This window comes from Trichosurus vulpecula, chromosome 4 (assembly GCF_011100635.1).
Source record: "Trichosurus vulpecula isolate mTriVul1 chromosome 4, mTriVul1.pri, whole genome shotgun sequence".
NCBI lineage: Eukaryota > Metazoa > Chordata > Mammalia > Diprotodontia > Phalangeridae > Trichosurus > Trichosurus vulpecula.
In genome coordinates, this window is record NC_050576.1 from 11,850,197 (window position 1) to 11,875,847 (window position 25,651).

Below are 25,651 nucleotides of genomic sequence, written 5' to 3' on the forward strand. Positions count from 1 at the left end.
CCAAGGTGGGTGATGGTTCATTCCCATCCAGATCTTCCCAGCCTCCTTCCAAGTGATGATGTCTGACTGTGGCCAGCCTGCCTCTCTGCCCTGCTCTGCTCCTCTTCCCCACTCCCTGCCCCCGCCGGCTTGAACAATAAATTCAGAAATTCTGTACTTTACCCCAGGCTTGCAGTGTCTTGGCTCTGGGCCCAAAACCTTCATTCAGTTTTTGAACTCTGTCCCACATACCAGCCTCATTTTGTCTTTTATTCAGCAGACACTAAGACATGTCATGCCACTGATTCATACAAGTTTTACAAGTTTGGAAACAGAACTTTTTTTTTAATGTCTTTCCTTCTCCATTTCTTTCCTTTCCCTTTGGTTCATGTGTCCTCCAGGTTTCCAAGGCGTCTGCAGATCTCATGTCCTACTGCGAGGAACATGCCAGAGGTGATCCTTTGCTCATGGGAATCCCGACTTCAGAAAATCCCTTCAAGGACAAAAAAACTTGCATCATATTATAGTGTGTTGGGGAGCCTGCGGGTGCCGCCCCTCCATGATCCAAGCAGCTCCATGAAGAAACGTACCTTCCGCTCACTTGGTAACCACTGCTAAAAACAAAAATGCTTTTAACTTGTAAAAACAAACAAAAAATTGAGTTTTAAAGCCTTTGTTTTTAAAAGTCTCCCTCTCTTTAGAGCGTACCCTTTATGAAATGGATGAGAATCAGTCAATTTATTCTTGGTTTCCAGTTGAAATGATTAAAGGTGGTGATTCTCTTAGGTTGGCTTCACATTTAAGGAATGCTGGTTTGGGTTGGTTTCTGTGTAAATTCATTGTCCAGGGATTTGCCTTTTGATTTGAGGGAAGACCAAAGTTGCCTCCTCCTCTTTCCAGATCCACCAGGCCCATGAGTCACCGGGGCCGTGGCCAATCCAATCTCTAAAATGCTTCACTTCTCAGTATCCTTAATCGGGTTGGTGCCTCTATGTACAGTATACAAGTTATGCATGTATTTGGTGTGTATATATGATTTTGTATATATACATTTCAAAGTGCATATTTTCTAGTTCGAAAACGTCTTTCCCCTTCTACCACGGCCCCCCCTGCATTCTAGCCCACCCCGAGTTCTGCTTCTCTCCAGTCGTGTGCCAGGCTGACGACCAGTCAGGTGGCCACCGCTGTGTTTGCCTACGGCCTCTGGGGGACGAGGGCAGGGCCCGCCCCCAAGAGTCCTTTTCACAATACCAAATTCTGGTCATTTTATCATCCTTGTCATCTCTCCCTTTTGTTTGCTTCTCTGGTCCTCACGGCCTAAATACAAACGGTGCCAATTTAAGAGAGCGAAAAACAAAACCCTCTTGTAATTTGAGGTGCTATGCTGTGAGGGCCCTCTTTGCTTTTATGGACTCTGCACAGTCAGGATACAAAATCACAAAATCCCAGAGCCGGATAGTCCAACCCGTGCCTAAACACGTATCCTCTGTGTCACCTCCCTCCTGACGAGTCACCCACCCGGTCTGCTCAAGACCGTGGACACCTCAGAATTTTTTTTTAATTCATAAAATAAGATACATAGGATTACCAATGAAACCAGTTATACTGAAATCCAGTTATCAAAATATTCAAAAAAGCTAAGTTCATGGTCCCTAGTTAAGAACCTTGATCTCATCCAACCCATACGCCATCTACACTAAGAAATGGTCATCCCCCACTCTGCTCCAAGACCTCCGGTAAAGATGAATTCACTGCCTCCCAAGGTTATCCATCCCACTTTAGGATAACCTTAAGGCTTAGCAGGATTTTCCTATCCTCAAAGTGAAATTTGCTTCCCCTTGTTACTCTTAGTTCAGGCCTCCAAGGCCAAGAAGAAAAGGTCTGATTAGTAGGAGGTGAAGGGTATCCATGAGCCCATCGACCAGAGGAGGGAGGGTCTGTGAATGTGAGCCTAGTTCTCTCCACAGAGAAGGAATTCAGTCAGCATGCTAGATTGGGGGAGTGTACCTCCTTCCCCTTCACTCTCCCTCTCCTTCCCCCAAAACTTCCTTCCCGTGACTAAATCTACCTGTCTGAGAGGTATGCTTCATCCCCCTGCCTCATCCCAGGTTGTTGATTTGTAGGTGGGAAGGTTGTTTGTCTAAAAAGAACGGAGAAAGGTCCAAAATGGTGGTGGATTTTCCAATTCGTAGCTTGTCGTGATCCAGCCCAGTGTGACCACGCTTTAGGCAGCACAATAGAACTTAAAAAAAAAATCACCTTGTCACTCCCCCTCCTCCCTGGTTACTCCATACCTGAGGGTGGGATATGCTGCTATAGATCTTTCTGCTGAACATAGATGGGCCCATAGTCTGGGCACAGCCCCTGCAGGGAGACCAAGAGGTCCTTTTCCAAATGGTCCCTTACAGACATGGAACGTGAAATGACCACACTAGACGTTCTCAAATGATCATCCCACTTCCACATATTAACCTCAGTACCCTCATCTGTAAAATGGAGATGATGATGCAAACATTGCCCCCACACAGGGTCATTGTAGGGAGACTTGGAGGCACTCCAGAAATCTGAGTTATTAGCAAATCTCTTCACAAATCAAAGCTGCCCCCCAAAAAAAACTCCCCCAAAAGAATCCTCCGTGGGAATTCTTTACAATTGTTCTTCAGTAGATACTGCATGCTGTTCTTGGAGGTGCCAACCCCTTTGGAGAGCTCTTGTTTCTGTTTTGGGGAGAAAACCATTCAAATCTGTATTAGTAGCGGTCATCAGATAGATTCTCCTCTTGTTCCTCTGTGGCTACTGTTGTGGAGGGTGGGAGCCCTTGCCTCTCCATGGATGGGATTCACTATCACCTCTTCCTAACAGCTTCGTAAACATCGTTTGTCCCATCCCCAAGTAAAGGGCAGGCCTCAGCTTCCCTGCGTCCAAAGCAGGAATTTGTTCTGCCCTTCCGAAACGTTAACTCGGAGATGTAGACGAGGAAAAACATTCTCCGTGTCGCCGCTGCCCCTTACACTCACATCCTTTTATTCAATGATTATCGTTTTCTAACAACCGTTTCAAAACTGTTATGTGTATTTTCCACTCTGATTTTTAACCATGCGTCATTAATCATGTAGGATGCAGCCTGTTGCAAAAATATATTTGATGAATTTGAATACGCTTGACTACGTGGGGACACCATTGAGGGCAGGCACCCTTTATTCATTGGTGTTAAATGGACCCTTTTATTCAGCCCCACTCTCTGACTTCCCCAGGCTGAGCTACGGTCCCTCTGCCCTGGTCCATCTGGTCCTTCCACCGGCCTGCTACAGAGCATCAAGGCCTTCAAGCATGGGCAAATCTCCCCAACCAGCAATGAAAGCCAAATGACCCCAGATCTAGACCTTGGCTTCTGGACCAAGAGAGATAGTAACTCAGTGTTGATGTACCTAGAACCAAAAAGATTGTTGATGTACCTAGAACCAAAAAGATTATATGAGGAAAGATAATATATATGTGTGTATGATAAACAGAAGTCAATATTATTTAACCGGCTTGATTCCCTTTGGAAGGTTCAGCCGCTCTCACAGCAGCTGCTAGGATGATTTGGGGCAGATGCCTGGGTGTATAATTTTTTTTCAACTACCGCTGTAATGTTGACACAGATAGACATCCACATATGTGTATATATAAACTGTAACCCTCTGGCTTTGTTATCACTGAAGTTCCTACGGCGTGGGTCCAATGGATGCACTTTGATGGTAGTTTTGCAGATATCCTGTTTTCTTGGTTCATCCCCATCCCTTCATGATTCCAACATGTCTGTATAGTTTTATTTAAACTCAAGGTCTCAGCGCCATGACCATGTGCTAAATGGAACTTATTGGTCCCAAAATCTTTTACAGAAACACATTTTGAACAGGGGAAATATTTTATGTACCAGATAATTAATTAACAATAAATTAACAATTAACAATGCTTGCTCTTTTTTCCTATGAATCTGGTTTTTAAGTTCCCTGGGCTAATTAAAATCAAAAGTGCCATATTCACCTTTTAGAGAAAAGGTCTGGTGTTTGCTTTCAGCCCAATTGAAACAATTTTTGTACTTTTTTCATCTGTAAACCACCAGAAAAAAAATTTCTACCAATACTTTAGTGTATATAAATGTGCATATGTTTTAACAAAATCATAAAGATTTATGGAAATGCAGAGGCATCTTTAAATCTGAGGTGGAGGCTAGAAAAAACAAATGGTGGAGGATGTGTTAAGCTGTCTTCTCAGTTCTGTTTTAGCTAACTTTCTAGATTTTAAATGAAATGGAAAAATGGCATTAGCAATCTGGTTACCCTGAATTTATTTTTCTTTTGAGCTATACATTCTAAAAGATGCATAGGCTTAGGAAATGAATTCTAACATAAATTAGTCCTTCCTTGCTGTCCCCCCACCGAAAAAAAATGATTATATGACTAAGTGAGTGTGTAAAAATTTAAAAGATCTAATTAGAATAATTATGCGAAAATTGAATCTAGAAACTTAAGATTGAAATCTACTTATTGGCAGTGGTACGGAAATTAATCAAATCATCCTTTTCTCTAAATCATAAACCATCACAGTTGGAAGTGACCCCAGAGGCCATCTGGTCCAACCCATATTGGAAAAAGTTCCCCAGGACAACGTCCCCGTATGTGGTCACCCAGTCCTTGCTCAAAGTTCTTCAAGCTTCCCAGACAAACCATTCCACTTTTGGAAAGTTCTGGTTGTTAGGAAAATTTTCCTGACCTCCAGCTTCAATTGACCTATTTGCGATTTCTGCTCTCTGGGGCCAAACAGAATAGATCTGATCCCACTGGAGTTTTGTCTTCTCCAGCCTAAACATCTCCAGTCCCTTCAATCAGCCCTCAAAATGCATGAACTCAACAACTGACATCCTGGTTGTCCATCCCTTGGATATTCTCTAAAATGCTATTTCCAGAGAGGCTCCCCAGACACCATTGTTCCAAAAGTTCATTGTAATAGAAGGAATTTTAACGTAGGACTGCCCACCACCGGGTGATTCAGTTTCCTGATCTGATCCTTAGAAATGTCAGTTGAACCAGATGACTTCCGGTCACTCCAACTAGAAAACTCCATGGTCCAACGCTCCTTCCTCTCCTGCCGCCATCTTTGTGCTGTGAGCATCTCCATTTCTGATATCTAAATGTTGCTCCTACCTTCATGTTGTCATGAGCTAACAGCCTTTGAAAGTGTTTGTTCTTGGTTCATTTCCCACAATTGGAAAACCTGACTTTGTTACTTATGTGGTGATGATGGTGTTTTCTTTTCTTCTGATTTTATGAACTCTGTGACTATTCTTAAAGTTCTTTGTATTGTTAATGTAACTCTCCCTATGTGTCCTTTGAGTGTCCCTGGAAATTTCCCTTTGATTTCTAGTCAATGAGACCTAGCTGTCTTAGAACATTCTTTGGCTCCTTGTATGTTGTGTCGCATATAACCTTGACACTGTGATCATCGTCTGAAAGACTGTCAAAGATGGAAGCATTTCTTTCCCAGCTCATCTGTTCAATAGCACGGATACCAATCAAATGAATTAAAAACATCATGGCTTTCTATACTGACTCAGCCTCCGTGTGTCTCACTCTGTTCACGGGGTACTTCATCAAAGGAGGGGTCATGGGCCTTCCCATCCTGCTCTCTGCACATCCCTGGGGCTGAGCTGGGGGCACTGATGGATGGGACTTGCATGGGGCCAGTGGGACCTTACCTGAGAGCACTGTCCTTTGAAGGGTGCGTCTGCTCCCCAGGAGACCGTCCTTGCCGCGGTCACGGCCACCCACCCGTGCTGCTCTCCCCCTCAAGCCTGACACACCCCTCCATCCCTCTGCTACTGTGGTCTGAAGCCTCTCTCCCTGCTTCCATCATCAAGGGAGGAGGTGATTCCAGGCATAGCACCTGGGTCCCAGGCAGCCAGGCGATAACTCTCCCCCTTTTCCTTCATCCTGGCAGGCTCTGAACCCCAGAGATTGCCCACGTGCCCACTGCTCTGACGGGAGTCAAAGGACCCAGGTTCAAATCCCAGCTCTGCTCATTTCACTTCTGAGAGTCAGTTTCTTTATCTGTAAAACGGGAGCGGTAATGCTCAGGCAGCCGACCTCACTGGGCTAATGTGAGAAAAGTGCTCCATAACCGACACACTCGCACACGCACTCACACACACGCACGCATGCACGCACTCATACACATGCACACACACACGTGCGCGTGCACACATGCATACACACATGCACACGTACACACACATGCACATGTGCACACGCACTCACACACACGCATACACATGCACACGCACACACGCACACACACCCCAAGAAATTGCTGACCTTGCAAGTGCTGAATCACGAAGCTCGGAGACGCGGGGAGGGGTGGGGTGGCCCGGACTTGACTCATTACAGTTGCACATTTGGTCCAGACATAACCGTAATATCGCTCGTATGACAATAACAATGGGAAATGAAGCCGCTAGTAATAAAGAGCATTTTCGTGGCGTGTTCAGGTTTGCGGAGCGCTGCACAGACGCTGCTTCGTGCAGGCCAGCCCATGAGGTAGGAGTTAGGATTAGCCCCACTCCACAGACAAGGTCACCGAGAGGCTGAAGGGGTTACGTGACTTGCCCTGGTCCCCATAGTAAGTATCAGAAGCAGGATTCAAATCCAGGGCTTCTTGACCCCAAGTCACTGGGTCTTGCTGCCTCTGGGAGAAGGGGAGTACCCCAGCCCCCCTGCCTTCTCCCCAGACTTCATGCTGGCGCCGATGGGCCCCGGGTCTTCCCACTTGGCTTCTCCTTTCTCAGCTCACTTCTCTGAACCTTTTTGAAGCCGCTAGGCAGCTTGGTGGCTCCAGGTGGGACCTGGAGCCGGAAGACTAGAGTTCAAATCCAGCCTCAGACACACACTTAACTCTGTGACTACAAGTCTCTTAATTTGTACCTCAGTTTTCTCACTTGTGAGATGGAGACAGTTACAGCATCTGTCTCCCAGACTCATGGGAATCAAATGAGGTGATGTTTATAAAGCATCAGCACAGAACCTGGCACACAGTAGGTACTTAATACATGCTTTTTCCCTTCCTCCTTCCCCCCTACTCTCTCCTCAGTACCACCCCCCTACATCCCTGTACTTCTCAGATAATACTCCTCCCTCCCACCCTGGGGTTCCATGGGACCCTCAGCTCTGCCCAGAGGACCAGGCAAACACACCTCTTTCCCGGGTCTCCATCTCTGCCCCTCCCCCCATAGCCAGCCATCTGGCGGCTCTTTCCAAGTGTCCCTCCAGAACATCATTCTTATCTGTCCCCTCTCTTCCCACACAGCCACCCCCTGATACAAGCCCTCATTCCCCTCTCCCCAGACTGTCGTCAAGCTCTTAATCAGCCTCTGCCTCCGTTCCCCAAATTTCTGCTCCACCGGCAGCCAGAATCTTCCTGCTGCCCATGCCCCAGCTCCTCAGCATGGAGAGTGCTCCCAGTCTCTCTAAGCAGGCTCGTCACACAGACACACTCTGTGCTCAGCTGCGCTCATGCCCCGTCTACAAAAAGTCATTTCCCACCTCTGAGCCTTTATCTCCTACGCATGGAAACCGTCCCTCTTCTCCTCTGCCCGGCTGCCTGTAAGGCTGTGCCCACGTGCACAAAAAGCCTTCCCTTCTAGAGCCAAAATGGGCCCCCCACAGCACACTGCCTCCCCTCAAATGATCGCCATGTATTTTTAGTATGTGCTTCTCTGTAAATGTGTCACTCCAGAGAGTGTAAGCCATTTGAAGGCAGGGCCTGGCTGTCACACGGGAGAAGAGCTTGTTGGATTTAAAGAGTTACAGAAGGGACCTTTGGGCCCAGCCTTCTGCTTACATATTAAGGAACTGTGGCCCAGAAAGGGTAAGCGTCTCTCTCAAGGTCTTCTAGGTGTGTCAGGATTGGAACCCAAGTCCCCTGGTATCCCAAGGCAGCCTTCTTGCCACTAAACAGCGCTCTTTCCTTCTCGGTCCAGGCAATATGGAGTGGATAGGCCACTGTCCTTGGCAGGGGGAAGAGCTGGGTTGAAGAACTGCCTTAGGCCCTTATATGTGACCCTGGGCAAGTCACTGAACTGTGCTTGGGGTTATTCTTGCCTCTCCTAGCTCCAAATCTAAGAGTCATCCAGGTTCCAGGCTCTCTGCCCCTCTCACCTCCCTGCCTTGCATTCCCCTCCCATATAGACTGGTTTTGGACACACCCTCTCCCATCACTGGGCAACCAGAGCAGATAAACACCCAGGAAGTTGAAAGTGAATTGTGGGATCTCAGATCTGCAAGGGGTGGATTTCAAAGCTATCAGCGTTTGCCTAACCCCTTCATTCAAAGCAAAAGACACAGGCCCGGAGGGAAGGGACTTGCCCAAAAGGGCAGGATTCGAAAACAGAGCCTCAGACTCCAGCGTCAGTACCCAGTACTGCGCTGTGCCTTTCAATGAGTCTGCACCATCCCTATATGTTTTCTATCCATTAGCTACAAGGCACAATGCCAGACACTGAAGGGGAAGGGGGAAAATTAGCCCCTGCTTTTGTGGTCTCCAGAGTGACCTTGAACCTTGCAGATCCTGGGAGGGACCAGTCGGTCCAGCCCCCTCCTTTTCTAGATGAGGAAACAGGGAAGGACTTCCCCAAGGCTCTACATTTAGTAAGGGTTAGAGTTGGCTTTTGAACCCAGGTCCTTCAGCCCCAAATCCAGTGGTCTTGCCGCTGTGCTGACAGCTACAACATGTTTGTAACATAAAAGATTTGCCAAGTGCCTTATAAATATTAACTCTTTATCCTCCCAGCCCTGGGAGGTAGGTGCTATTTGTTGTCCCTATTTTACAGAGGGAGAAACTGAGGAAGACAGGTTAGTTGACTTACCCAAGATCACACAGCTAGGAATGGCTCCAAGTCCAGCTTTCTATCCAGTGCATCACCTGGATATCCCAAAGGCAGTGAGGGTTCCCATCTGGTGCCTCCCCGTGAACATTTGGGGGAGCTTGAGTTCCCTGGACGTGGGCAGTGGTGGCACAGTGCCCAGGAAGTACGATAGGATGGCAGGCAGAGAAAGCAGCATCAGGGAGGGGAATCAGGACCAGTTTAGCTGCACGTTCTGTGACCTTGGACAAGTTCCCCTGGGCACCAAGCTCCCCCTCCCTCAAAAGGAGGGTGATAGGAAGAGGGAGCTCGGAGATAAACTGTGGAACTTCTGTTGTGTCTAAAATTCTCCATTTTAGGCATTCTTTGGGGCCCCCAAAACCAGGATAGCACTGCCTTCTTTCCCCCCAAATTTAAGAACCGAAGGCCCAGAGTTTAAGACACAGAGTGAAAGAAGGATGTGTTATCGAGCAACATAGAATTATGGGTTTTTAAAAAGCTATTTAAAGAATTACTTCCTGACATTTCTGCTACCGAATCATCAACGGGATAGTAGGACAGGAGGGAGGGAGTCCGAGGGAAGATCACCGGCCTCACAGTCAGGACAGACCTCGCTGTAAATCTTGCTTCTTCTACAAAACTGGGCACCCTCCTCACCCAACCAGAGCCTTGCTTTCCTCCTCTGTAGAATGAGGCTAGTGACAGCATCGGCCTCCTTAGCTTATCTCGAAGATCCAAAGGGACAAAGAAGAAACAGCCTCAGGGCCAAGAGTCCACCAGGCGGGTGGCTGCAGGACCCTTAGTGGGCTTTACCTCGCTCCTCCAAGGCTAGGCTCTCTCTGGGCTCCCCAAAGTGGTCCAGCGGTCAGTCAGCAAGTGTTTAATAAATGCCCTCTAGGTGCTGTAACTGCAAAGACGAGGAAACAGTCTCTAATCCCAAAGAGCCGATGATGCGGAGGATGCAGAAGGTTTAAGGAAGCTTCTCGAAAGAGGAGAGGAAGGTTTTGTCTTAGACCAAAGAGATACTGACAGGGTTTGGTGGGGGATCATGGATTTGGTGTGCAGGCCCTGGGTTCAAATCCTGTTGCCTCCCTATGAGACCTTGGGCATTAATAGCACTAGCTTGCATTTCCCTTGTGCTTTGAGTATCGTCAAGCGCTGTACAAAGATGATCTCGTTTGAGGTAAACGCTATGATGATCCCTGTTTCACAGAAGAGGAAACCGAGGCACAAAGTATATCTCTTCCTCTTGACCTGAGCCTCAGCTGCTTCGTCTATAAAATGAGGGGCTGTCATTGGCCTCTGGGGTCCCTTCCAGGCCCCTTGGTGATCCAACCTGAGAGGTCAGTGCTCCAATGCCAAATACTCTTATGCCTTAGGAAACTCTTCAACACTGTGACCGAGGAAAGCTGAACCTGAGGCCTGCCTCCCAACCCACCCCTTATCTTGACTGATTAGATTGAATAAGCTTCCCTCTCCCCCCAGGCTGATTGGAAGTTTCACTCTGCTTCCAGGCTTCCTCCTCCCGACCAAGCTCAGGTGGTGCCAGGCACGTAGTAAGCGCCCCCCCCTCCACTGCTGGATTCCCCTATGGCCCAGCCACGCCCTAGGGGGATTCCTCCACCTCCTCTGGTCCCCCAAGCCCTGCAAGAGCAGCTTGGGCAAGGAGAGCAGCCCCCCACCCCCTGCACAAATCAGGCTTCCTGTTCATCTTGGTGCACTCCCAGGAAAGAAAATTCCCAGGAGGCTGGGCCTTTAGTACACCCGGAGAGTGGAAAGAGGCTGGGATTGGGGGGAAATGGCCTCCTAAGGGAAGCAAGTTCTGCAGAGCTGACCAGGTACCCATGGGCTGCCATCCGGGGTCTGACCCAGGGAGGGAGTGCAGGCGTGAAAGGATGAGACACTAGGCAAGGTGCGGAGGCGGGAGGGAGAAATCGAGCACAGCCCCTCCCTTTGCGGTCTCAGGCTGGTCTTGTACATGTGGAATCTTAAAAGTGAACTTCAAAAAAGATCAAAGGAGCCCAGACTTAGAGGGGGAGGGGATGTCAATGCCCTCTTTTTAGAGATGAAGAAATGGAGGAATCAGCATTTGCAGTACTGTTATCACTGTACCACTCCGGTATCTTCTTGCATGTGCAAAGAATGAAAAAAGAAGGGAAAGACGGATCACTTCTGCCAGGGAAAGATAAAAGAGTCCCAGGTTTGCCAAGCCTGAGGCCACAGGAGGCTCCCAGAGCAGCCTGGGGAGATCTGGGAGGCGTAAACCCACAGGAAGCCTGGAGCTCCTGGGAGAGATTTTCTGCCCTCGAGGGGACAGAAGTCCTGGAAAGATTAGAAAGGCCTGAAGTGTCTTGGTTCTGCTCTAGTGTGGGAAGGCCTGCTACTGCACTCGGTCCTCCAGATCCAGAACCCATCAGGCTCAGTTTACCTTCTATCTCTTCTCTTCTCGTGCTCACTGCCCCTGGAGTAAGTCTGGGAGCGCCTGGAGGGCAGAGACTGTTTTGGCGTTTCTTGGCATCCCGGGTGAATAGCAAGGGGACTGCCCAGCCCCTAAGACTCTCCTAATAAATGCTGGCTGACCGATTGACCGGTGAAGTCAACTGAAGCATCTTTCTTATGTAATGTAATGTATGTAATGTAAATATGATGAGTTGAGGAGACCGAAGATGAAACTCGCTACTCACCTCCTCATCAGTCCGATGAACTGGAGAAGGAAATGGCAAACCACTCCAGGGTCTTTGCCAAGAAGACCCCAAACGGGGTCAGGAAGAGCTGGTTCACACCCTTTTCAATATTGCATAACTGTCTTTTATCCAATCAGAGCATAAAGAAACTTCAGTTGTGACCAGCCAGCCAGCCAGGAATCACAGCTAAGCCCAGAACTGGGGCTGCTTCAGCTTCGAGCAAACCACCCTCCATCCTTCTGCCCACGTGATCTCAGATTTAGGAATCTGCATTTCCTGAGGGTTATATTTACAGTAAAGTCTTCTCCTACGGAGCTGGAGAAACCAAATTTCCAAATGGCAGTACCCAAAGCCCAGGAACCGGTGATGCCCTTTTGGTCTTTCCTTAGGAAACCCTGCATTCAGTAGGGACTCCTGGAAGGCAGAGACTGTCCCTTTTTGGTCTTTAATTAACAAATGTTTTTGGATTGGGTCCCAATAGAAATAGAATGAGATTAACCCAAACCATTAACACTTTATCACACTCTGGGAGAAAGTGTCCTAGGACTGATTAGTCTTCTTTGCATTTTCTGCACTACAAGGAATTCTGGTAGGGGTGGGGAGTGGGTTTACAGCCTTCATTACAGCAAGATTTAAAAAGCGGGGGAGGGCATAAGCACCCGGGATGTATTTTAGTTTTATGGAATGCTCGGTTTTCAGAGTGGCAGCTGAAAAAGATATGCAACCTTTTGTGGCCTAAGCAGCAACTGAAGGTGGCCCACTTCCAGGGCATTGTGGATGTGTTTACAGCCTACTGGTCTGATCAGATTACTCTGGGTTGCTTGGAGTCTGTTCTGAGGACGGTTGCAGAACTTAAAAAAAAAGGCATTACTGTTGAGAGTCCTTAAACAAGCCAACCCAAACACCCAAATGGCAAATACTCTCTTTTTTAAGCAACAGTTTAGAAAGTCTCCACTTGTCCTCTCCTCTGAGCCCTAGGGAGGGGTTTGGTAGTCCTGCATTGTGACTGGAGGGCCAACACTTGGGTTCAAGGCCTGCCTCAGACATATCCTGGCTGTAAGACCCTAGACAAGTCACTTGTACTGTATAGACCTTATCTAGTTGTTGGCATGTTTTCTCCCTCATTAGAATGTAAACTCCCCGAGGGCAGAGATGTGGCTTTTGCCTTTGTATTCTCAGAGCCGGGTACACAGTAGGTGCTTAGCACAGTGTGTGGCATACAGAAATATTGATTTGATTTCACTCTGGTCCTTGGGCATCTCTCTAGGCCTGGAAGCTGGGCAGTGTGGAAAGAACTTTGGCTTTGGAGTCTGAGGACCCCAGTTCAAACGATGCTTCTCTCTCATTAGCTGTGGCTTGAGACAGACCTCTTCATCTCACCCACAAAAAGAGCCTCTGAGGGCTGTCCACCTGTAAATCTCTGATCTCAGGAAGATGATTTGCTTTGGTGGAAGGAGTTTCCACATTGGGATTTCCCTACACATGAAGTCCCTCGCTCAAGGGCACTGTAATTCTGCCCTCCCCACCCCCACCCCAACAAAGAACATCCGCCTTGGGGAAAGGTCCATTAAACACCGAACCTTCTCGGTTTAGGTATAGGTTAAAAACATCAGCTGCTTTATTTATTTGTGGCCTTATCACCTGGGAATAAGTAAACTGCAAGAAACCACCAACATACCCTCAAGCATCAGTTCTGGGCATGACCCTGTGTTAATTGAGTTTACTATCAACAGAAGAAAGCCGGCACTAGCGGCAGATGTGGACTGGAGAAACATATGGACCAGGGGGGAAGGGCAGAGTGGAGGGCCCAAGCTTTTGTTAATGTTGCAGGGGGGTGGGATGGGTGTGAGTTGCTGTTTGCTAGGAAGTCCCATTTTCCCTTTCTCCTCCAAAGCTTTTTCTTGGGGGAAAAGGAGACCGGGAGACCATTGGGTGGGCAGTGGGAGGGAAGGCCTATTCCCAAGGGTTGTAACAGCCCTCGGCTAATGTACACAGTGGCCCAAGGTCACATCCACTGGAGAGTACAGTAAGCCTCATTTCCATCTGTTTGGACAAGCTCTAGTCCGTCCCGAAGCCCGGCATCCAGTGGAGATTTGGGGACTTCAACCTCACCAATTCTGGTCTTCCTCCCTCCCCTTCCCTACCCAGCTGACCCCCTCTATCCTATGCACACAGCTGCAAGAGAGGAGGGCCACTGATCTGAAGGCAGCTGCTGCAGGGCCCCAGAAATCCCAGAAATCTTTGCCTGGCCACCTCGGCCCTAATGTTCCCGAGATAAGCCAACCCTGCAAAGGGCAAGATTAAGCCCAGGACTAGAGCCCGAAGTCCCGGTCCTTAGCTACATTTGCAAAGATATACAGTCCCAGCCCCCGCCCCCGCCCGCCCCCTTGGAGCTTGGGGGGAGGAGCTGACTTGGGTTTTCTCCCTCCCCCAACAAACAATTCCAGTAAACAAAAACCAAGTCCGAACACGAATAGTGTGCAATTACACTATCAGTTTATTGCAGGTACTGTATTCCAAAAATTTAGAGCATAAATAACCTTTCATGTCATAAAATAACTTAGTACAATTCATAATAAAACTCCAAGAATTTAAACATCCCATCAAAATACAATAAAATATGGTTTTTAAAATATAATTAACCCCTTTGCTCTTTCATTTTAAGGGCATAGAAACTAAAAAATACCCAAACTACTGCTGTACATTTAAACTTCAACAATGCATATTTGGTTTTTCTCAATGTAACTCAGCCATCCTAAATGAATACATTTTTTCCCCCTTCCTGCATGGTTCTTTGCCAAATTTTTTTTGTTCCTTTTGACTTTCGCTGGTTTCCAAACAGCTTCTGCCTTTCACTCTCTTCTCTTTCCTTCTGCAAAGTCATCAATCTCCGGCCCCCAAGAACGTGTGGTTGGACTCAGCCTACTGGACATCAATTTCTGTAATCCTTGCATCAGTGTAGGGAGTAACTGCTTGAGTAGCTACAAAGGTATTTCAAAACTTCAGTGCAACTGGGCTCAGTTACTTTCGGTGGGAAACCATCACCGTTCAGGGAGGTTAATCACTGGGACCCACTGATCCATGTATCGGCTTTCCCGGCAAAAACAAATAAGTTGACTTAAGGCCGGATCCTTCCATTGAGAGGAATGTGGATTCTGGAAAGAAATTAATACTTCTGGTTAAAAAAACCGGTAAGGCATTTTTTAAAACGCAAGCATTTACTAATAATAACCGGCACATTGTTTGTGAAGGGAAAGAGGAACCTGGGAAGGTCTATTTCCTACTACGACTCTCAGTGAAATTAACATAAGGCTTCCCCACCCACCACCGCAGGCCTGAGGGGTTGCTATGGGAAACGCCCAGAAGCCTAGTGTTACTTTCTTAATGGGGGGGAGGGAATCTGAACCCAGGTCTTCTAGAATCGGAGGGCTGGGCTGGACTCCACTCCCCCCACCACAAGCTCTCTCCAGGCAGCCTTACAAAATACTATATAAATATCCACTATCATTACATTTTTTCCTGGAGTCGATCCAAGCATCTCAAAGGCCACATTCTCCGGTCGGAGCACAGGGCCGGCCACACACAACCATGAGTTTGCATGCGTGATAACTATCTGTCCAAATGAATAACCTCCTCTTGCACAACTGCGGACCGAGCCCTAGGTGGCTGGGAGGGCTAAAGCCAGGGGAGTGTACACTCCTTGCAGGCAGTGGCTTTTATTTTTCATGGTTACTGAAGCCACCTGGAGACACGTTTTCATGGCCTCTGTAAGGTCTGGGGCAGAGTAGCCACATGCATGAGTTCACACCTTCAAAGCATCCGCTCAATTTCCTAATAGTTAAACTACATGCTTCTTGCGGCACTTAAAGAAAGAAAAAAGGAGAGAATCTGAGAGCAAGCCAGAAAAAAAAAGCTGTTTACTCTCTGGCTGCCTTTAAAAACATTAATATTTAAAAGGCCCAAAATAAGTGGAAACCAGACCTTCCAAGATCAGTGAAGGTCCCCTTCCGGCTCCAGATATACGCTCCTATGATCTTTACCTCCAAACTCAGGACTTGCCTACCCTCCAACACGCATCAAGGTTTAAAAAAAAAAACCTCCCTTTTTCAAAAAATGCAAGTTTTCAGGGAAATTTTCCACTGTCCTCCCCCATGGATTTCCAGGGAATTAGCAACGTCTGCCTCCTTCCCTCCCCCCCACAGTGTTCCTATTTATAGCTCGGACTGGCAGGGAATGGAGGTGGCTCCTTAATGAGGGTGAGCCAGGAATTTACTTGGCTTTATCTAATCTGCTCTGCTAAAAGAATTAGTCACGGGAGGCGGACAGACAGAAGGAGGCAACCGGCGCTCGGCTGCTGACTCACGCCTGGGGATCTCTCCGACCCGGCCCAGGCTGCCTGCGCTGGGAGCAGCAAACGTGTTTGGGCATGTTCCGGACCGACAAGGTCTCGATGATGAAACCCGCACCTTTCGGCTGAAAGTCCAGCCGGCCTCTGAAGTGGGGCAAAGGCAGCCCCCTCCCCCCCGGGCGGCAATCAGGTGACGATCAGGTGGAGGCTGCCCATCCCCCTCCCTCCGGCCCCGGCCGGGCCCCCGCCTCGCTTACCGTGACCAGGACGCAGTGCAGGTCCGGGGGCTGTTCGGCTCCCCCGCCCGAGGCGGCCGCGGCCGTGGCGGTGGCCGTGGCGGCCGCCGAGCCACCTGTCCCCAGCAGCAGCAGCTCGGCCAGGCGCCCGGGGTTGCTGACCCGCAGGATGTTGATGTCATTCTCGCAGCAGAAGGCCTGGATGAGGGTGAAATGGATCTGCAGGGCCACGTCCCGATCGTCGTCCTCGTCGGCGGCCAGCAGGCACAGCACCACGTTATCGGGGTCCCTGCGGCGGGGAGGGGTGTCCGGAGTCAGGGGCTGGGGAGAGGGCAGGGAGGCCAGCCCGTCTCACTCACACACACACACGCACACGCACACACGCGCGCGGCCAGCAGAACCACCCCCAAGGACGCCCGCAGACCTCCAGACGCGCACACACACGCAGGCGGGCAGCGAGCACGGCCACGGCGCCCCGGCCAGCTCCCTGACGCAGGTACACGCGTGCACTCCACGCAGTGACTCGCTCCCACACGCATGCACCCAGCTGCCCTATCACAGAAAGCTACGAAGATAGTGGAGTTCTCAACAGCAGTTTGGGAAGGGGCGGGGGTAGCAGGAAAGTAAACAAGCAAGTATCCCCAAAGTGGGGCGCGCTGTCGGAAGAGGAGGAAAGTGGGGCGCGGAGGGGGAGGGGAGACAGGTGCACGCCGCCCCTCCCCCACTTACACATTGAGCAGTTTCGCCGCCTCGTAGACCCCAACGGTGATACTTCGCTGACTCAGGGCTTTGCTGAGAACCTCCTCCAGGGCATCCCCGACCTTGTCCATCCTGACAACGGGCACAAGGGAAGCAGGTCCATCAGTCACACCCGAGGCTGGGGTCCAGACTGGGCCATTACCCTTGCCCCCACCCCCACGCCCCTGCACACAATTGCACAGCCTGTCTGCCACTCGGGGTCCCCGGGGGGCCACGCAGGATGCAGCTGGGCACCAACTTCTGCAAACCCGACTCCCCTCCCCCGCCACCAACACCGCACTCGGGTTATCACCTCCCCACCCTGCCCACGCAAGCACCCACACAAGTGTGCCCACATCCAAGTCCACACACGCACTGGCCCGGAGAGAAAAGTGCCATTTCCCACTCGCCGCCCTCCCCCCACCGGGGACATTTCCTGTCCTCGGAGCTCAACCCACACCCCAAGCTGCAAACCGCAGAAGCCACCGGCGGGGGGGGGGGGCCCACGGGACCTGGCAAGGGCTCCATGGGCCGCGTCCCTCCTCCCAGCTGGGTGCCCAGGGCTGGCCCGCCCCGCCGCCCCTCACCTTCCGTTCCCCGCACCCCTATTCCTGCTTAAGGCAAGGTGAAGGAGGTCCCCTCCCAGCAGCACAGGCGGCTCCGCACCGTCGGTAGCCCCTGTCCCCTGTCCCCGAGAGGGCAGCGTCTGCCCGCCTGCTCACCCTTCAGTTTTCTGTTCTCCGGCCGCGAATTCCTCCAAAGTCATATTGCACTGGCAGGTCCCGTCCCCGTCCCCCTCCCCCTCCCCCCCGGAGCGCGGCGTGCTCTGCAGCAGCTGCTGTTGCCCCTGCCTCGGCTGCTCCTGCCCCTGCTGCTGCTGCTGCCGCTGCCGCCCGGGTCCCCGGCGCCCCGGCTCTGCGCTGCCCTCCTCCCCGGAGCGGTACACCAGCTGCAGCAGCAGCGGCGCCGGCTCGCTCTCCCGCTCTGGCCCGGCTGCCCCGGGGCCGCCGCTGCCTCTGCTGCCGCCGCCCCCTCCGCGCCGGCCGCGGACCGCTGACTCCCTAACCCTCTTGCCCCCTCGGGCCGCACCACCCGACTGCAGCTGCCCCACAGCCAGTGAAGGACAAAGAGCCCGGCTCGCCGGAGTTATCCTACCAACACCCAGCCAACCAGCTCCCGCCTCATTTGCATGCGGCGCGCCCATTGGAAGATGCAAATCAACCCTCTCGAGCAATTTGACCTTCGCGCCGAGGCCCCGCCGGGGAGAGATAGGGAGAGAAAACCCAGCGGAAGGGGGCGGGGCCTTATGAGGGGCGTGGCTGGGGAAGCAGAAGGCCTCGGGAAGGGGGGAGCACGCTCCGCCTCGTCCTTCCCATTGGTTTGGGGCGGTCGAGGAGGCGGGGCCCTAGAGCAGAGCGGGGCAGGGGAAGAGAGTTTGTCAATCAAGCAGAGTTCGCCAGGCTTCAGGTGTCTGTCTAGCTGGCCGGCGCACGTTTTTGCCTGTGATGCTTTCGTGCTCTTTTGTTTGCAACCCTCGCTCTTAAAATCTCTTTGCGGGGCTCATGCCTCCCCTCTCCAGTGATTATTTGCAAGGGCAGGACTCACATGAAAAGGAGGAGGGAGGCCAGCCCTCTGGGGCAAAGTCTGCCTGCCAGGGTTGTTTGTGCCAGTCTGGGCAAGGGTGCTTATTATTAGGGTGATGATCTCGGTGCCACGGTGGCTGCATGGGCTTATTTTGGGAAGGGAGCGAGGGCTGCAGCGGGTGCAGTGGCGGTCCCCACAGGCCTCTTGGAGGGCGCTGCAGAGCAGAGGCCAGCTCCCTTCCGGGGGGTAGGGGAGGAGGGGGCCGCCCAGCTGCCAGGCCTGTAACCCTAGAGGAGAGGGGCATGTGCATGTGGGAGAGCTGCAGGCAGCAGGGCCCCTTCACTGTGGCCGGAGCAGCCCCGGGTCACCTTTGGCATTCAGAGCTGCTTCCAGCAAGCAGCGGCAGCCCCTGGCACCCTAGCGGTGCCCTTTGTGTATGAACTCCGATCTCCAGCTGCCCCTACACACACACACACACACACACACACACACACACACACACACACACACACGAGGGCCCATTATCTATCTCGCTGTAAATTATTGACATTGCAAATGCTGAATCATGAAGCTAGGGGACATTTTTAGTCGTATGCAAAAGTTTCCCCTTGGTGATGTGGGGAGCCTGGGGGAGGGGCGGGGTGGTCCGGACTTGACTCATTGAAGTTATACGTTTGGTTAAAATAACAATAACTGGAGAGCCAGGCAGCTGATATTAGGTGGCACTTTTATAAGGTTTGCAGAATACGTGCTCTCTCCTTTGATGCTCACGAGAGCCCTGGTCTAAGATGGGTGATGTCAGGATACGCGTTTTACAAATGAAGCAACTGAGGCTGAGAGGTGGAGGGACTGGGCCAGGGTCACCCCGCTAATATGCTGGTCAAGGGTGGAATTTGAACCCGGCACTTTACAAAGCCTTCCCTGAGGACTCTGGGAGGCAGGTACTATTATCATGGTCATTTTACAGATGAGGAAATTGAGGCAGACGGAGGTGACATGACCCAGAGTCAAACAGCTAGCAAGCATCTAAGGCTGAATTTGAACCCAGCTCTTCCCTACTCCCAGTCTGGGTGCTCCCTCCACACGCCACCTAGCTGCCTTCTCGGCTACAAGCCTAGGACCCTGTCACCTACGAGGTGGGAAATGGGAGTCATTGCCAAGCTATCTTCTACGGCAGGTAGGGGGGTCAGATGGGCAGGGAATGGGGAAACAGGCCGAGAACAGCCGGGTGACTTTTCCGGGGTGACAGCGCTGTCAGAGGTGCTGATTCCTGGTCCAGGACGATGCCCCCTTGGACGGGATGCCTCTTGGGAAAGAGGAGAGAGTCCCATGAAGACCTCGCCCGGATTCTGGGAGGATCAGCTCACTCCTCCAGCCTGGCTCCTCCCTCTCCCATCTCTTTTCCTTGGTATGTCCATTTTTATTCCTTTTACTTTTCACTTGGCGCTATTATAATTGTCAGGCCCATTTTACAGACCTTGGAAACTGAGGCTGAGGGGCTAAGTGACTCGCCCAAGGTCACACAGGTAGTAAATAGGGCGGCAGATGGAGGGCTGGAAGAGACCTCGGAAACCATCTCATCCACCCCATTCATTTTTTTAGCAGATGAGGGAACCGAGGCCTGAGGGTCAGTGACTTGCCCAGGGTCATCCAGGTAGTAAAATGTCTGAGGCAAGATTTTATCCAAGCCTGACTCCCTTCAATCCAACAAGCATTTTAAAGTACCTACTATGTGCTGGAGGTCACACTAGGCTCTAACAGCTTTATGGGACACTGATGCCTCCTGTTCAAAATATCGGCTTTCACAGGATGGTCTAAATGCACATGTCTGCAAAGCTATTTTTTAGACCATCTAAAATCCCCCCCAAATAATGAAAATGCTTCCCTGGGACTGGTAGGTCATAACAGGGTTGGCGTCACTGAGGACACTCCATGAGCAAAGGTTGAGCCAGCTGGCTATTTGGCTGGGGGGGCATTTGCAGCACCCCCCATGTTTATGTTTTTCTTGATAAATTGCTTGGGGTCCAGTTGATCCTGACATGATGGGAAAGGCTGAACGCCGGTTACAGGAACACTCAGCAGCCGATTCCTGCCCTGGCCTCAAGCTGGTGTCACTAAGCAAAGGAGAACACAGAGGAGGAAAAGAGGGGGAGGGAGGTCTCACATGTGTCCTGGTGGAGATCAGCCCCCTGGGACTTATAGCCCCTGCTTGTCCCCACACCTCATCTAACAACACTAAGAGCTTTCTTCTTTTAATAATATTTCATTTTTTCCAATTATTTGTAAAGACAATTTTTGGCTTTCACCTTTTAACAGTAATGGCTTTTGCGTTTACAAAGCACTCGACAATTGTCATCTCATTTGATCCTTCCTACAATCCCTGGGAGGGAAGGATTATCATCATGCCCATTTTACAGACATTTTACAGGAAACTGAGGAAGCAGCAGCTAAGTGACTTCCCCAGGGTCACATAGCTAGGAAGTAACTGAGGCTCAATTTGAACTCCGCTCTGTCCTGACTCCAGGTGCCTCTGGAACCCAACCATTTCTGCTAGATTCTTCGCCTCCTACCATAACCTTTGCCTCGTCTCCATGTATAGTGCCACCAACCTAGTACTAGTCCTTTAATACCTTCCTAGACTGTCCAGCAGCTCCCAAAGGTCCCGCTTCTACTCTGTGTCACATCTAAGCCATAGAAACTACTGCTGGACTACAGTTCTTATGCACAGATCTAGTGGCGTTTCTCTTCCTGTGCTCAAAATCCTCTGATGGCTCCCATTTGCCCCCTGAGCCAAGAGCAGACTTCCACAACCTATACCACCCCACCCAGCCTCGTTATCTTATCTTATCCTACTCACCTGTGTCCGCCAGAAAGAACTCCATACCCCATTGACCATGAACTCCTTGAGGGCAGGCAGGGATAGTGTCTTTGTCTTTCTTTGCACCTGCAGGGCTTAGCTCAGTGCCCTCACACAGCAAGTGTGTAATAGGACTGACTGACTAACCTACTGGCTAACCTAGAGGATTCTCTGGCCCAAAGTCCTAACACTTGTTGTATACCTTGGCTCCAGCCCTATGCCTGGAATTTCAACCTCCTCCTGCTCCTGCTCCTCCTCTCTCTGTCTCTCTGTCTCTGTCTCTCTCTGTCTCTGTCTCTCTCTGTCTCTGTCTTTCTCTGTCTCTCTGTCTCTATCTGTCTCTCTGTCTCTGTCTCTGTCTTTCTCTCCCTCTTTGTCTTTCTTTCTCTGTCTCTGTCTCTCTGTCTCTCTCTGTCTCTCTCTGTGTTTCTCCTACAGTATTATTGGTTTCTCCCTCAGTAGTGATGTTGAGGCAGAGGCTATATGTCCATGTTGGGGGACTATGGTAGCAGGAATTCTGGCTCAGATCTAGGACCACAGGACCTTGGGTCCCTCCCACCCCTGAGATCCTGGGTTTCCATGATGTGGCTTCCATCCCACCCCTTAAATCTATGATCTGCCCCTCTTGGGGTCTCTGTGTCCCAGTCTGAAAAGTGGGCAAGCTGGATGTGATGACCTCTTGGGTCCCTTCCAGCTCCAAGGCTCATGACATACAACATAGGACACATGCCATAAGACATGACATGACTTGGCATGCTCTAGGCCCTTCTCTGCCTCCAGATCTGCTGTTCCCTTTCAGGAAAGGGATGTGCTGGAAGCTGTTTTATCACTATCATGCTCATTACTGGGCCAAGTTCCAAGGCTTCCAGTATTTCCTCTGAGCTTATTTGCCATGATTTCAAGCTCAGATGTTCTCTTACATCATCCCTGCTCTTTGCTGCTGAATTCACCCACCACGGCTTCATTCCTCCCTGCCTCCCTGACCTGGGACCCCACTCCTCGAAGTTCCACAAACAGGTCATGAGGCAGGGAGCCATCGTATCATTCCACACATACCCTGAGCTGATTCCGGTACCATGGAGGTTTGTAGAATGTTTTATGAACCTTCACCCTCTGGAGCCTTTCACCAGTCCTGAACGGTTACTGCTGCTTATATCCTGATGCCCACTTTACAGATAAGACTAAGGCTCAGAGAGTTGAACTGACCTCTCCAAGGCCACACAGCGAGGAAAGGCTAGAGGCCAGGTTTGGCCCTTGGACTTCCTGACTCTAACCACTGCACCCCACAGCCTTTTCCAGTTGTAGAAGTAACCCCACCAGATGGGTAGTCAGCTGATCAGCATGCCATTAGCCAGGCCCTGTGCCAGGATCCCTGTTTACAGAGACCCCACCCCAAATGGCTCCTGCTCTCAAGAAGATTGCATTCAATCAGAATAAGTACATTACGTGATTGAGTAATTTCCTTCACTCAGTTGAGTGAACATTGATTAAGCAACTCCTTTGTGCTAGGCAGTAGGCTAAGGAGGTTCCCATGTTTTACTTAGAGGTGACATTGAAATTCTGACTCAAAAGATGTTGGCACTGTTAGCTGTCTTGTGGATGGACCACATAGTATGAGGGAAGAGGTATTGGACTGGGAGTCAGGAGGACCTGGCTTCAAACCCCTGCCTCTGATCCTTATTAGCTGGATAACCATGGGTGAGTGCCTTAAACTCTCTGGACCTCTCTATTTTGGGGGGTGTGTGTGTGGGTAATCAGGGTTAAGTGACTTGCCCAGGGTCATACGGCTAGTAAGTGTCTGAGGTTGTCCTGATTTCAGGCCTGGTGTTCTATCCACTTCACCTCTTAGCTGCCCACCCCCCATCCCCAGAGCCTCTCTAAAATGTATGTACTAAGTCAGTGGTTTTCAAAGTGTGGTCTGGGAGCCCCAAGACCATTTTCAGGTGTCTTCAATTTTCGCAATAATTCTAAGATGTTTTAACTTTTAATTTGATAAATATAGATCGATACCACTTCTAATTCCAGTGCCTTCCCTCTGTTAACTACTTCCTATTTATCCTATGTAGAGCTGGATTTGTTTACATGTTATCTCTCCCATCAGACCATAAGTTGCTTAGCACAGTGCTAGTGACACATAGTAAGTGCTTTATAAATGTTGACTGAGCGACTGATCTGATTCCATTTGGCCCTCACAGCACCCAGTGAGCCCACTGCTGTTACCATCCTCATCCCACAGCTGTGGAGAATGGGACTCGGAGAGGTGATCTTCCTGGGGTCACCCAGCTATTTAGATGTGTCAGGGGTGGGATTTGAACCAGGGTCTACTCCTGACTCCAGGTTCCTGCTATCTCCTGTGTCCCAGAGCAACACTGGGAACCTGGCTCTGTGCCTTGGAATTGTTAGGACATGCCCTCAAGGTACAAATGTACTAAGCCAAGACCACTGAGGAGGAAGGAAAGAAGAAAAGAAGGAAGGAAGGAAGGAAGGAAGGAAGGAAGGAAGGAAGGAAGGAAGGAAGGAAGGAAGGAAGGAAGGAGGAAAGGAAGGGGGAGGGAGGGAGATGGGAGAGAGGAAGGGAGGACAGAGGGAGGGAGGGAGGAAGGAAGAGAAGAAGAGAGAGAGAAAACAAGCATTTATTAAGCACCTATTACTATGGGCCAGGCCCAGCATTCTGCTCTGGGCTCCAGGCAGGTTGAGTCCAGGACCATATCCACTTGGCTATGCAGCCTTTGCAGGCCGGAGCAGGCCAGCTGAGTCTTTCGAGGCATAGACTTCACTTGACAGTCACAAAACGAGATGTCAGCCTTTTGCTTATGTCATCTCCATGGCCATCAATCAGCAATGCTTATTGATCCCCTTGAGTGGGCCTGGCATCATCCTGCTTTCTTTGGGCCTGGGCCGCTCCACTAACTTTGGGGTAAACCTACCTGAGCTCCCGAGGGACATCATGACTCAGTGGATTAATCATCAAGCTATGGGACTCATGATCTCAGCTTCACCAGGAACTAGCCTGGACCTTGAACAGCCTTGCTCACTGGGAGCCAGGGAGGAGTTACAGGAACTGGCTTTAATAGGGCACTTTCAAGCTGGTCAGGCTGATAAACGTGACCTCATCTGAACCTCAACATGATCTGGTGATGTAGGTGCTGGTATCGCCCCCATTTTGAGGGCCTGAGGCAGGCTGGGCTCCCTCCCTGCCTAAACTTCCTTGCATTGAAGCCAGGCTGTACTCATTCTCCTCACTGTCATCCTTTAGGTCCTAACCTATGTAATTCTTGTGTTCCCCATTATAGTAGAACCTCCTTGAGAGTAAGGATTGTTGGCACCAAATTTGATGTGGCTCCCACTGCACCAGACTGTCAGCACACACAGGTTTTCCTCGATGATCCTAGAATGAAACAATCTCTTTGCTGTTCAGTCCACCAACAGTGCATGCCCTATTTGGGGTTTGGGGGAAACCCATATTCACTAAACGGTGGTAATGAAGTTCTAAGTCACTTAACCCTCTTTGCCTCAGTCTCTTCATCTGTAAAATGAGCTGGAGATGGAAATGGCAAACCACCTCAGATGGGGTCCAGAAGAGTCAGACAAGGCTGAGTGATCCTATAGCGTGTTAGGGGCAAGGAGAAGATGGGGAAAGCTTCATTTGGAGAGGGGATGGCTTTAGAGGGACATAGTCATTGTCCTCTACCGAGGTAGCTAGGCTGGTCAGTGGATAGAACAGGAGGCAAGAAGGTCTGAGTTCAAATCCACTTTCTCTGCTTGACCCCAGAAGCCAACATCAGTATCGATGGCAGAGGTTTGGGGAAGTACTTCCTGACTATTACAGCTGTCCGAAATGAGAATGGGCTGCTTACAGAGACTGGGGGATGCCTGCCACTGGACTCCTTCCAGAGATGATGCAGAGACTCTCTTGGGATTAAGTACGAAGGGAGCCGTGATCTGCACTGGTGGAGGGCCGACACACTCTGACAACATCATTACACTTTAGAGGGCACCGTTCTCTGCCTAGAAAGCAACTTCTTTGTACGTGAAGGATTTACGATTTCAGACTATATTCTGCTACCGTAAAAACGCCCTCTGTGGTGGTTTTATGGGAAGACAGAGAAGAAGGAGAGGGCATGGACGGATTGTAGTCTGTGCCATTAATGAATATCTCAGGCCCATTTGAAGATGGAAATATTAAAGCTTATAAAAAGGCAGAGATTGAAGCTGGTCAGGAATTTAGGGGTACAGAAATATAAATTTTTTTCAATGGTGACATGAAAGAAACAGGAAGGAGGTGAGACAAGGAAGTAAGAAAAGACTTGGAGGGTTCTGTAGACA

At 50.3% G+C, this 25,651-nt stretch overlaps 2 protein-coding genes across 2 annotated transcripts in view; one reads left to right on the forward strand and one right to left on the reverse strand.

Annotated features, from left to right (window-relative positions):
• Window positions 1-5,573, forward strand: part of GNG12 (G protein subunit gamma 12) — a 149,043-nt gene extending 143,470 nt beyond the window's left edge. Inside the window, exon 4 of the mRNA XM_036754527.1 lies at window positions 381-5,573. Coding sequence (XP_036610422.1) covers window positions 381-506 — 126 coding nt within the window. The 3' untranslated portion in view covers window positions 507-5,573. The remainder of the gene's footprint in view (window positions 1-380) is intronic.
• An 8,463-nt stretch (window positions 5,574-14,036) lies between these two features.
• GADD45A (growth arrest and DNA damage inducible alpha) lies at window positions 14,037-17,709 on the reverse strand. The gene is made up of 4 exons (XM_036758257.1): window positions 17,607-17,709; window positions 16,876-16,977; window positions 16,168-16,435; window positions 14,037-14,717 (listed from the first exon to the last, which is right to left on the reverse strand). The coding sequence occupies exons 1-4, from the start codon at window positions 17,648-17,650 to the stop codon at window positions 14,604-14,606; spliced, it is 528 nt and encodes a 175-aa protein (XP_036614152.1). The 5' UTR covers window positions 17,651-17,709; the 3' UTR covers window positions 14,037-14,603.
• Window positions 17,710-25,651: the final 7,942 nt, after the last annotated feature.

Bases quoted from the DNA above. Each gene is read 5' to 3' on its own strand.
- GADD45A (XM_036758257.1), bottom strand. From the start codon at position 17,650: ATGACTTTGGAGGAATTCGCGGCCGGAGAACAGAAAACTGAAGG. The intron at 16,978-17,606 runs GTGAGCAGGCGG...GCCCGTTGTCAG, and splicing joins GGAGAACAGAAAACTGAAGG to GATGGACAAGGTCGGGGATG. The intron at 16,436-16,875 runs GTAAGTGGGGGA...TCCCCGCCGCAG, and splicing joins GCGGCGAAACTGCTCAATGT to GGACCCCGATAACGTGGTGC.